General features: G+C 33.7%; 1 protein-coding gene across 1 annotated transcript; it reads right to left on the bottom strand.

Moving 5' to 3' along the window:
- Positions 1-2,269: 2,269 nt before the first annotated feature.
- On the bottom strand, positions 2,270-6,911 carry LOC114387299. Its single transcript, XM_028347453.1, has 8 exons — positions 6,558-6,911; positions 5,906-5,989; positions 5,283-5,317; positions 4,984-5,113; positions 3,149-3,237; positions 2,927-2,998; positions 2,783-2,831; positions 2,270-2,544 (listed from the first exon to the last, which is right to left on the bottom strand). The coding sequence occupies exons 1-8, from the start codon at positions 6,720-6,722 to the stop codon at positions 2,467-2,469; spliced, it is 702 nt and encodes a 233-aa protein (XP_028203254.1). The 5' UTR covers positions 6,723-6,911; the 3' UTR covers positions 2,270-2,466.
- Between the last annotated feature and the right edge of the window lie 6,605 nt (positions 6,912-13,516).

Raw genomic sequence — 13,516 nt, 5'->3', positions numbered from 1 at the left:
AATACTGATGATTTACTGAATCATTCTCAACATCTTTCTAAGAGTTTTTGTTCAATACTTGCTTTGTCAAGAAAAGTTCATTAGGAAAAAAACTTGTGATATTATATTTTCCTCTCCTTCTCCATTCTTACAAAAAGCTTTTCAAGAGACCTACTCTTGGTGACTGTTTTCAAGAGAAGGTCTTCTTAGTTGAACACTGAACACAAGGGACCAACATTCCTTGGGTTCATTGCAAGAAGCAGGTTTTGCTTCTTGGTTGATCACTGGACACAAAAGACCAACGTCTTTTGGGTTCATTGCAAGAAGTGAGTACAACTTCTTGGTCGTTATCACTGGACACAAGGGACCAACGTTCCTTGGGGTTCATTGCAAGAAGTGAGAATAACTTCTTGGTTGTAATCACTGAACACAAAGGAGGGGATTCCTTTGTGGTTCATTGCTTGTAAAGGATTTTACAAGGATAGTGAAAATCTCAAGCGGGTTGCTTGGGGACTGAACGTAGGCATGAGTTGTGGCCGAACCAGTATAAATCCGGTTTTGCATTCTCTCTTCCCTTAACTCTTTTACTTTTTGTTGTCTTTACATTTCCTTAATCTTTTTTTCTTTCTGTTGGGTTTATATTCCTTTAAGTTACTTTCCTTTATTTATTATTTCAGTAACTTGTTAACAAAGAAATAATTGAATGTAGGGAATAATAAAGAAAGAGAAATTTTCAATTAGGAATAGTCAATGAAATCTTAATTCAACCCCCCTTCTTAATATATATATATATATATATATATATATATATATATATATATATTGTAATTTAAATTTTTTAATTCAATTCAACTTGTTGGTTACATATGTCTTTTTGTTTTAATTTCAAATATGTATTTTAATAATCAAATAAAAAAGTACAAAGGAATTGAAATATATGTTAGGGTGAGTTGTTGTACAACTTTTTATTTTAAAAATGTAAAAGTAATTGAATACTAAATATTTCTATTTTTAACTAAATGATTTTTAAATCAACTTTATTCCATTTAATAAAATATTTTAAAATAGAATATGTTGTATTCAACAAAATCTGTGTATGTGTTCCTAGCTAATAGTTTACCTATTATTTTATATCCTTAATTAATATTTAAAATAAATAATCATAATTTATTTATATTTAATTAAATATAAAAATATTGTGTGTTTTATTTTATATTTAATTAATTATATAAAAATATTTTGTTAGTATAATATACATATGATAACTTTTTTTTATCTCCACGCAGCTTATAATTTTAGTCACTATTTTGTGCCAAAATATATCTATGATATTAAAATTAAGCGAACCTAAAAGTAGTAAAAAGATCAAGATAAAAAAAAACAAAAATAAAATTAATTATATTTCTTATAAAATGAATAATTACACTTTTTTTACTCATGAATAATTACAATGTAGTAAAATAAAAAGGTGATTTAGTGAAAATAAAAAAGTGATTTGAATTATCCAAGGTAATAAAATAACAATGTAGTATTAAGAAAAAAACGTAAAAATTATACAAAATTTCATTTAACAACTTATGAGACTTTTTTCTATACCAACATATAAATAATTAAAAATGAAAAATAGAGAAACAATTTAAAAAAAGAAAAAAGAAATATCAAACAATTAAAAAATATAAAAAAAACTCGGTTCATTTTTGAAACTGAGTTTTTTTTTATATATAAAAACTTGGTTAGAAATCTATTTCCAAGGAACCGATTTCTAAATGTGTGTAAAGAATGTAATTTATAAATCGGTTCCAGAAAATTAATTTCTAAACTATGTAAAAAAAAATCTATAGGATCGATTTGGGGGATCGATTTCCCACCATGAAGAGTCATTTAGTCATTTATATCATTAGTGTAAATAACTTTTGGGGTGTATTATTTGGGTAAATATTTATTTTTTGTATTTTGGATGAAAAATATTCATTTAAGTCCCTATAATAATATGTAAAAAATAGATATATTAGAATTGTCATATTTTTTATTTCAAAAATATACACCCGCTTCCTCTCAAATGAACCTAAGTTTTAACTTTCTTTTAAAGGAATTTAAGTTTTTACTTAAATCCTTAATGATAAATAAATATGAAAGTGTCTTCCCATGTTTTTTTTTTTTTCAAATTCCAGTGCTACAAGCAACTAATTTTCAGTTTTTTATAGAGAAAAATGAAGTTTTAAATATTTTAATTAATACTTTGAAATTTCATCTAAAATCTTTATTCCATCTTCTAATGAAGGTCTTCGAATTAATAATCAATATTCAAAATAATTATTAGCAATGTTGAAATCCATCGTGTGTGAAGAATTAAAAAATCTCTTAAGAGCACTGTTTACTCAAGTAATTCATAACAAAATGTATGAGCACTGTTTACTCATGGAATTTACAACAAATTAATCCAACGGATACCACCATGTAATACTGTGAATCTTTAACTCGAAATATTTACATGATCTCTCTACCCTTCTGTTGTAGCACAGCTGTGCAAACAACTTCACCAGCAAAATTTATATAGTTGGTTACCTGCCATGGGATGATGCATTAGTTGTGCTTTGAAAAATGTGTGTATATAGAGTCATTTATTGGTCCTTTGACAAAATTGTTGGATCCACAGAATTCAACCAGTTATGCCATGCATAATATGACTCAAGTTTTTTTAATTGATACTTTAGTGTATGACGAGTATAGAGCTATGTTAAAAACAATTCAGTAAAATTGAGACCAATAAAGCAAAAAAAAAAAAATCTACTTTGCTACTCACAATTTGATCTGAGCTGACATGGTGAAGAAGGAATCCATTAGCCAGTTCTCTAGAAGGATGAAACATTAAAGAAGATTTCATAAGCTTGGTAACAGAAGTTACGTAAAGCACAGAAACTGGGACTGATAGTGAATAATACATTACCTTTTAAAGACAGAATTTCCATTTAGAAAAATTGAATAGGGTTCTCTACTATGGTATCCAACAATAATGCGCCTGAAGGTTGTAAAAGAGATAGAGTTGACCACAAATGATTTTGAATATCACAGGTTGTTGAGAAATTGTTATACTTTTTAACATAATCCAGTTATATTTTAAAAAAAGTCAGATTCAAAAAGAAAAGTTTAATGCCAATACTGATGATACCAGTTGCTACTGTTTGCTGCCAGTGTTTTGATTAGCCAATGCAATTGATTGATTTTGTTGCCACTTAATGATCCTCTCAAGACATAATCCTTCAGTATCAGAAAAGCAAACAAATGAGCACAAAGACCAACAAGTGAATGCAGCAGCTAGATGATATTAAACTCAAACAAATGAAAGGAATAGGTGGAAAAAAATTGAGCTGGAGCCGTGTTTAAGATTCCAGTTGAACAATTAAAATAAGATAAAGAAGGTACAAAACTCAAGATGAGATAAAAAATTCAATTTTTTAATCGGTCACAAGAGAAAGGAGGCAATTACTTGTTAAATGCTCAACATGTAAACTGATCTTATCCAGTAGAACTCGACAAACCCCCCTCCCCAAAAAAGAAAATTATTCCAGCACTGAAAATACAAACAATAATATTTAGAAGTTGTCACAAAAATTTAGATTCTCTTAGGCATCTCGATGACCATGATATTTAACGAGAATCATTTACCTCTCAAGAGCCAAAAAGAATAAAGAGGCATAGTACTTGATGAGTTTTGTCATTGTTTTGTTTCTTTTCTTAAAAAAATAGCATTTATTAAGAAAGGAGATACCGAGAATAAGACATCCTCCAAGACTAAATTAACCAAGAGAGAAAGGGGAAAAACTAAGAACATGAAACATGTAACACAGCCTGCATTGATGTTCAAATTAATTAGCATTATTACATAGAGAAGAGGTTCAGCTCCTTCAAAAGTGCAGTGCAGTGCTGTGAATACTTCAGAGAGTAAAGAACAAGTGGATGAGCAAATGAAATAATTTAGCGAATAGATCTGTATAATTCCTCTTACTGTTTTATTTGCTGTACTCTACAGAAATCTAAACTGTTGATTCCTCCATCAACTATTATCCACTCTACACACTTTACTCTCTAAAATACACCTTATAGCTTTAATTTCCTATTTTCTAATATTCTATTCATATTCGCTAGTAAAATTTAAAATAAAATAGTAGTCCAAGCGGCAAGAATATAAGTCAATTATTAGTGTCTCCTGCTACATTAACAGCCTTTGAGTTCAGATTTTAGACCTCTTTTCTTTAGGAGGATGAGGATCAGAATGATTTTACAGAAAAGCCATAAGATTCAACAAATTTTTTACTTTAGCCTCTGAATCCACTGTCACAAAAGCAAAACAGACATGTACAGAACAAGATGATTTATATACCACACAAGAAATCAGCAGGAAATAATTTGAAAACTCATTTTCAGCCTGTCAAATTGAGGCCATCTCAGTGTGGATCAACAAAAACTAGAACAGTGAGTAGCATAGCATTTGACATAATTAAAACAATATAAATTTCACCTGATTCTCAGATTATGTAAGTTAAAAACCTAATAAAAAAGTGGGCGAGAACAACCCCCCTCCTGTTTTTTTTAGTCCTCTGGCTCTGGCATTGACATGTTTGTACTCCTTGTTAATGTTTTCTATACTACTTGATATGACAGCCAAATAAATAAGGGAACAATGAATTGACATGCTTATATAATCTTATCAGATGTAAAATCATGAATTAGAGTATCAACTTGAATCAATGAGTATAAATAATACAAACTAAAATAATGCAGAAAAACATATATAAGAGAATTATTGTTGCAAACACAGATAAATACGATTATAATAAATTGAGTAGAATTAATGAACACTGTGATACGTGTTAAGAGAAACACAAGAGGATTCTATCACATTTCTCAACTATAGCAATTGTTCTCTAACTGAAAATGCCTTAATGATATCAAATGATGTTCAGTAAACATAAATATTTTTACTAAACAAAAAAAAATACTTACTTTCAATAATTCAGTATCCACACCGATGACACCTGAGGTTATCCTGTTAGATGTCGTGATCTTCTTTGAAAAGCACCCCACTTCTTGTCCTTTTGTTTTTGAAGATGTAGTAGTAGTGTATGTGGTGTACCTGAAAACTACTTCTCTTCGTAACTCTACCATTTAGTAGAACTAACAAGTGACAAAGCATAGTTCTTTCTTCAAAAAGTACACTAGAATTCAATATTTTGTAGCAATAACATTTCCATGCAATGTAAATGTACCATTACAGATAACAGATGGCATAGAAGGTGGTATACCAGGGTAGTCTCAGAGACGGAAAATGTTGAGTAGCCTGTATAAGAATAAACCATTGCTCACAATTCAAAGCAATGAACCATATGCCGTTGCAATAAAAGAAAAATCAAGTGGTCAACTAACTGCATGTACAAACTGATATCAAAGAAAGGAAAGTGGTTTGGCAGTTGGATTGTGATTACTAAAATTGTAGAAAATATGGCTGTAATTGGGATCATATTGAAGACATGGACCACCCAACCAGGTTGGCCACAATTTTAATTGTAAACTGCAATTGAAAACCCCAGAAATTCCATTGTTTTAACATAGTAAATGGAGGAGTGTTAGCAACACGCTATCTGATACATTTTCTAACACAATCTTTATTATAGGTTAAAATTGATTGAAAATTATAAAATTATGAGCTGGACTGATTTCAACAAAAAACGTATGATGGACAATATATTGTGATTTCCAATAAAATTGAATCAATAATAGTGTGTTTAAAAGAGGGTATCAAACACCATATTGCTAGCATTTTCCTAGTAATTCTACTTCTTCCACTACTATGTAGCAGTTCAGTAAAATACAAAAGGGAATAGCCACAAAGTTCAGAGTAAGTATAATAAAAACAAAATTGACGTACATTCTGCATGAGTGAATCATATTCCCCCAGCTCACTGCTGCTCACAACAAAACTTGCGTTGTAAGCTTTTGCCACCTTATCCATCTTCATTAACATTGCAAAGAGAGAGAAGTAAGAAAAGGGTGAGCAAAATGAGAATAAGTCAAAGCAACTAACTAGTTCACTCAAGAAACCATTTCCAAATTCCATCAAGTAAACTAATGCTGGGAACAAGGTACTTTCAAACTATCAAGATTGAACATTAAAAGAACATAGTTGGCAATATCCACAAATAAGAAAACCTGAAAAGCAGCAAACAAGATTTTAAAACAAATAACAACAGAGAGAGAGAGAGAGAGAGAGAGAGAGAGAGAGAGACTAAATTACAGTAAATATCCCTGAGATTTTAGGAAATTACGCGAACACCTTTTTTTTAACCATTTCCCTTGTAGGAGTCTTAGTGTAATACATAATGTAATGTTTTCAAACATTAAGAGGGTGTAAGTCAGTTTAACATATAAGGGATCTTACTGTAATGATTTTAAACATAAAAAAGGTCAGTGTAGGGAAGGAAAAAAAGTGGTATTATCTGTAATTTGAAAAAGCTCAGGTGTGCCACTGAAATTTGCTAAAACAAAATGTTGGGTTGATGAAGAGAGATCAGAAAATGGACCTGCTTGAGAAGATGCAATTGTTGGGTAAAGGGTCTGAAACCTCCTTTGACACTGATGAAGTAAAGATCAGAAGTCTGAGGTTGACCCAAGTTGAGAGCTATGTATAGAGCAAAGCAGAGACACACCTGGGTGATAACGGTGCACGCCCAAGATGTTTTCTCCATATTCTTAGCACCTTCCCAAATTAGAACCTCTTCTCCTATTGATGCCAGATCTCAAATTAATACACCAAACCAGCATAGGAGTGTTCATTAAATATAATCATAATCATAGGACCGTGTTGCACTTGCGCACATGACTGACGATGTTGAATGTGTTCCCACTGTGTAGTTGTCGGGTTCTCTATAATCTAATCTGTATCTGTCAGTCCCTCCACGGATTGTTGTTTAGTACCAGGATAAAAAATTTAAAATATAATTTCAATTAAATAACATTAATTGGTTGTGAACTGATTATGATGGAATTTTATTTGATAAAAGAATATATCATATACTATTTAATATGATGAGAAATGCTACAAACTCCGAATGCGTTTAGCCGAAAGTTTGGCGGATCCAATTAAATTGTAACACTTATCAATCAAATATTATTTAATTTTAACATTTTAAAGATTTTTTTTCTTTTTCCAATTTACCCTTTGTAGTCATTAGCGCAAAAAACATGATGGCAAGGGGCAGAAACCCCACCTTTCCCTTCCTTGTCTACCTTTCCTCTTAGGATAGTTTTGTCATACCTTCTACCCCACATATATATGTATTAACAATAAAAAGAATAAGAAATCAAAATTAATTAAAAGTTTTTTTTCGCAACCTATCCTACGACGGGACGACGAAGGCCAAATAGATGAGCCAAAACATTTGTCTCCTTGGGAGGAAATGAGTGGAGTCGCCACCAACGTTTATTCGAGGAAAATGTTAGAAAAATCAAAAGGAGGTCTGCGAATTTTGAAAATAAGGGTTCGGGAGTTGTCTACACATGGGGAAGATATTAACACCCCACGCACCTGTCACGAGGGATGACAGTCTTTAATCGAGTGTGCGTAACGTGACTTCAAAATTATGTATTTTCCCTTTTCATGTTTCTTTATTTTTTTGGGTCGACAAGGGTGTTGCCCTTGCTCCTATGTATCCTCAGGTGCAATGAGATATTCATATCTACGTAGTTCTTTAAGTCTGAATGTTTGTGTGTTAAATTGATTTTATGTTTTTGAAAGATTTATTTTAATATTGCGAACAAAAAGTCGTTTAAGTCGTTGGACCTTGAAACAATGTTTTAAATTTTGAAAAGCGGAGAGAATCCTTAAGGTGTTGGACCTTGAAACGATCTCAAGTGATATTTGATGAAAAGAAGAAGTTATGAGTTGATTTTATCATGGTTTTGTTTATTAACTTTCAATCTCTTTAAAGACAACTTTACAACACTAGTGATCGGTTAAGATTGAACTTTATAAAGAAAAACAAGATCGCTGATGATAGATGGAGAAGATGAATGTGGGCATAATAACAAGGGGGACCCCTAAGGGTACATAGATCACATTCAATCCCTAAAAATAAAATTAACCGACGGTCGCACGAAGAACACCGAACAAGAAAACAATGTAGGGATTGGTCACAGTCGTGATTCGGCAGCGCCTCGGCTTCGTTTCCTCTTCTTCTTTCTCTCTTCTCTCAATTCTCTCCACTTATAAGCCTTGGAATCCTTTAAAACACCCCTAGGATGCCTATTTATAGGCAAAGGGTCACTTTGGGGCAGTTGCAGCTCGCCTAGGTGAGCTAAAACTTAACCCTGAAGTAGTGAGTTTTCTTCACCATGAAGCTATTTGGTGGCCTAGGTGAGCCGAAGGCTAGCCTGGGCGAGCTAGGGTCCAGGAAAACCAAGGAAAAGACCCCTTTCCCCCTATTTTTTTGGTATTTTTCGCATTCTTGATCAAAACACTGAATGATCATTTGTTTCAACTAGCAAGGATCAAATGATCAACGAATGATAGTTCCCAGACGAAATTAGGATATGACATTTTTAAAACACATTTAAATAAAAGCATTTCAAAATGATAAAAGGCTCACATTCACTTCACTATTACCATATAAAACTTGTCAGAAAACATTGTTTTGCTTAAAAAATCATGTAAATAAACAAAACTCATGCCCCAATGTCACATCCTATCAGAGAATTATGCCCAGACGTCCTTGAGCACAAGGTTCCTTAAAGCAATTCACCTAGTCATCTGCTCCCACGAACACAAAGTTCAAGATCATCACAGGATCCAAACACAAACAACACAACAGGTGTGAGTTATCACATTCCTAACTAATAGAGAGAAACAAGAAAACATGTAGATATACATATCATATAAATGAAATACAACTTATTTAAACATAGCTCACATCATTCCACCACTTTTCACGTAACATCAGATCACAATACAACACTTCTCATTCATTTTCACATCATTCACATACTCAAGGATCAAAACACAATATCACTAAATCAATCAATATCGATCAATACACAAGTGTTATGCAACAGATACACTAAGACTCAATCCTATATGCAATGTGGTACCATGTTAGTGAAAGCCTTGTTGGGTGCCTAGGAGTTCATGACAAGATAGACCACATATTAGTAAGTCAGGTCACTCTCACTAGGTAAAATCATAGGGAGACTAGTCAGGCTCACGTTGTTTTGCGAGAATGCTCCAACCATGTGGTATCAGCACAAGCTTAAAGGAGCACTCAAATCGGGTGTATTTACCCCTAAGGCCTAAACTCTAAAGAGTCCGTCAGGGCCTCTCCCTCCTGATTCAGGTTCAACCCATATAAGATGCTAGCACAAAGACTCTATCTATGAACTGTACAAAACACACAACTCCTCAATTGTTCTCAAAATAATTTTATCTCGTCGTGCTTGTGATTAAACTCACTGAGTCCCCACAGTGGTTCCCATTACAATACTCGTCGCGTATTAACTTCTCGTCCTTAAAGGGTCTTATAGTCATGTGATTGTACGATTCATAACTCTCAACTTAGTGCACACAACATCTCAATGCACATATATATTACAAGTCAATACATACTCAATTTATCACATACAATCGGGCTCAATCACAATGGTATAACCCCAATTTATCACACCTCATGAATCATATACACTTTACCTATGAACTATGTAATACACACAACTACTCAATTGTTTTAAAAATCATTTTAACTCGTCGATCCCATCATAATACTCATTGCGCAAAAACTCTGATGAGAATCATGAAACTGGCCAAATACAGGCTAAAGGCCCAAGTGGAGAAGGACGAAGGCCCAAGTGGAGAAGGACAAAGCCCCCGAGTGGAGAAGGATGAAGGCCCAAGTGGAGAAGGATGAAGGCCCAGAGGCAGAGACACTATCAAGACTATTAATTGTTGCTGAAGGCCCAGATTAATTTGAAGGCCCAAGTTAAATATATTTTTTAGTTATAATTTTTATTTATTGTAATTTTGGCCCAAACTATTTAGAAGGCCCATGTCTATTTTTATCTTTTAGTTCAGATACACTATAAGTATTGGTTTTTTTTTGAATAAAAAAAAAACTTTTGGCATTTGATAAAATTTGGTGAGAGTTTCTCTCTGGGTTCCTTGTTGAACCAATTATCAGACTTATCAAGGTAATCCTTGTGGCGTCTACCCAGACTTATCTTCCTTCATTGGAAGTGGCGTCTACCCAGACTTATCTTCCTTAACCGGAAGTGGCGTCTACCCGGACTTATCTTCCTTCACCGGAAGTGGCGTCTACCCTGACTTATCTTCCTTCACCGGAAGTGGCGTCATCCAAATATCCGTAGCCTGTATCAAGCGATCCGTCCCGTAAGGTTCACATCAAACTCGTTGTCCTTAAAGGGTCTTACAATTGTGTGATTGCATAGTTCATAACTCACAACTCAATACACAAGTATCTCACCATTCATTACAGGTTCAATTTTTCACTTACTCACAATTTGAATAACTATTTCATAATCTCAATATAACAATTTATCATGCCAATCTAGTAAATCTTGTCCAAAGTACAAACAATTTATACAAAAATGTTTCTCACAACATGAGGAGTAAAACACCTCAACAATTTTACACAATCATATCAAAATCATAGGTCAAAAACACGAAAATACTAAGAGCACTCAATTTTATCAACCAATTCACATTAGGAAATCCATTCGTTCGTCAAACACAACAATATCTTATTTATAATTGTAAAGCAAAATTATAATTCAATAAACATCTAAAGTAAACCCCAATTTAATCCTCTAAGGATCCCTACATGATGCAATCCTACCCCCCAAGGGCATTGAATTGAACACTGAGCCTTAAGGTAGATTTTGAGCCCATGGGCTAAGTATGAGCCCACTTATCTTTGTAAATATTAGATTAAGGTTTCATTATTTTTGGGCCTTGTATTTAGGGCTCCATAGTGTAGGAAGTGTACCCTAGTAATGTAGGACTTTTCAACCCTTGTATTTTAGGGCACCTAGCTAGTTTTTTGTATTAGGGGTAGTTTTGTAATTTCACATGCATTAAGTGCACTATTTGATGTGTGTGTTGGGAGATAAATTTAATTGAATTGGGAGAAGCCCAATCCAATTAAATTTTGGACCATCTTAAGGAGGAGGTAAGCATTTGCTTGCTACATCTCATTGCCACATCATATAGTCACACTTTGTGCATGTCCTTCATGCTTTACATGCCTCATGACACCTAAGCACACTTAGTGGAGAATCTTGGACTTGATCTTGGATTAGTAGGCTGAACCATAGCTAAAATTCACTAATCATAATTACTGAAATTTTGGCTCCAAATTTGGCTCCACCAATTCAAATTTAAATTCAAGTGAAATTTGAATAGAAATTCAAATTTCCCTCCAATTTTATGTTACACTTAGGCTATAAATAGAAGCCTTCTATGTGCATTTTTTTCAACTTTGATAATTTGATAATTACACTTCAAAGTTCAGACCTCATTTGAGGCATAAAATTCCGTGGTCTTTCTCCCTCCACTCATCTTCTCCTACCTTAAAGCTCTTATCCATGGCTTCTTATGAGGGTGAGCTTGTTCTTGACTCCTCTTCTCCTTGAAGTGGTGTCTCCAATCATCTTTCTTCCCTCTACACTCCGCAGCCATTGATCTTCAACAAGCAAAAGACTCTATTGATGAAGAAGATCCAAGGCCTACAAGCTCCACATGGAGCTACATCATGTGGTATCAGAGCCTCTTTGAATCCTGTGTATGCTTGATTTCCTTGAAAATTGTTGATTATTTTGAGTTGTATTACAAGCCTATTTGAATCCTTCGAGTTGTTCATATTTTAGATGTGTTTCTAAATTGACATAACTAGAATTTTGCTTTGAGTCTTGTTTTTAATTTGTTAATCTAATCTAGTGCCTTTCTAGGACTTCCTTTTCCACCTTGGCTTGTGGTGTTGTCCTTTTGCTTTATTTTTCCTTGAATCTCATTGAATGAATGTCACGTTATGTTTCCTTTTGGTTTAGCTTTCATTTCATCTTTTGGTTCCTTGCTTGTCTTCTTCTTCTTCTTTTTTGTGTTTAAGTATTGCCTACAATAAGGACTGGAAGAGGAAACTAGTGCATTGCTGGAAGGAATATTTTTTATTCATAGAGGTTAACCATCCTAGGAGCACCATTGGATTTGAAACAACCAAAGCGTCACCAAATTTTGAGTGAAACACTTGAGAAAACAAACAATCATTGAATACCTTAATTGCTTTGTTAAATTTGTTGCAATAGAACAATTGAGTGCTGGATTTTTTTTTCTATTCAAAATTCCTTGTATTTGGACATTCTTCAGGGATGTATTAGGAGTCTCCAAGAGACCACCCAATCCTCTATTTGTGTGTAATAGCATAGTGTAAACCGTGTAGACTAAGTGACGAGCTAGTTGGGACCTCCAAAGGGTCATCCAAGCCTTCATATAGGAAACCATCTAGCTTGCTTTAAATTTTCTTTACCTTATCTTTCACACCTCTTCTAGTATTTATTTTGGCTAGTTTCAACCATAGTTTCTTTTACCTTTTGTTTTCAAACCCCTAACAAGAAAGAACCACAACTCAGGAACAAACATGAGTGTTCATTCTTCATCTAGTGTTGTTAATGGTGAGGGTTCTACTCCTAAGGACCCCTTTTATGGAAAGAAAAACAATAGAGAAAAGAAAAATGAAAAAAAAAAAGAGTGGAATAAATAAGTCAAGGTGAAAGAGAGAAAATAAGAGAGGAAGAAAGAAGAAAAATATGCCTCCAATAGTAGTCATGACTCTTGCAAAAGCCTAAGTGAAGAATTTAGTGACTATTTTAGAGGAAGGCATAGGTCACATCCTTGACCTCACTCCCATAGGAGAGAAAACCTCAAGAGGCTAACATTAACCTCCCATAATTCCATGGGAAGGACAATGTAAAGGCTTATTTAGATTGGAAAGTGAAGGTTGAGCAACTCTTTGCTTGCCAACATACAAGTGAGGAAAGGAAGGTTCCTTTGGCTACCATTAGCTTCCAAGGGTATGCACTTTATTGGTGGACTTCCCTTGTTATGGAAAAAAGGATTCATAGAGATCCTCCAGTAGAGTGTTGGAATGACTTGAAAAGTGCCCTTAGGAAGAGGCACATCCCCTCCAACTATGAAAGGGAGCTTATGGACAATCTCCAAAGGCTTAGACAAGGGAGTATGAGTGTTGAAAAGTATAGACAACAAACGAAACTACACCTTTTGAGCGTTGGGCTAAGGGAGGAGGAAAGAACAAGTATTGCTAAGTTCCTTAGTGGGCTTAATATGAAAGTCAGGGACAAGGTTGAGCTTCTTCCATATACGGACCTTGATGATCTAGTCCAACTTTGCATAAGGGTAGAGCAACAACTTAAAATGAAGCTTACTTCAAAATCTTATGGCTCTCACTCTTATCCAAAGAAAGAC

Source organism: Glycine soja, chromosome 15 (genome assembly GCF_004193775.1).
Source record: "Glycine soja cultivar W05 chromosome 15, ASM419377v2, whole genome shotgun sequence".
In the NCBI taxonomy this organism is placed as follows: domain Eukaryota; kingdom Viridiplantae; phylum Streptophyta; class Magnoliopsida; order Fabales; family Fabaceae; genus Glycine; species Glycine soja.
This window is presented reverse-complemented; position numbering and strand designations above follow the sequence as displayed.

Excerpts from the sequence above, each read along its gene's own strand:
- LOC114387299 (XM_028347453.1), bottom strand. The coding sequence starts at position 6,722 with ATGGAGAAAACATCTTGGGCGTGCACCGTTATCACCCAGGTGTGTCTC. Across the intron at positions 5,318-5,905 it reads ATGATTCACTCATGCAGAAT|GCTACTCAACATTTTCCGTC; the intron begins GTACGTCAATTT and ends ATTCTTATACAG. Across the intron at positions 2,545-2,782 it reads ATGTCAGCTCAGATCAAATT|GTAACCAACTATATAAATTT; the intron begins GTGAGTAGCAAA and ends ATCCCATGGCAG.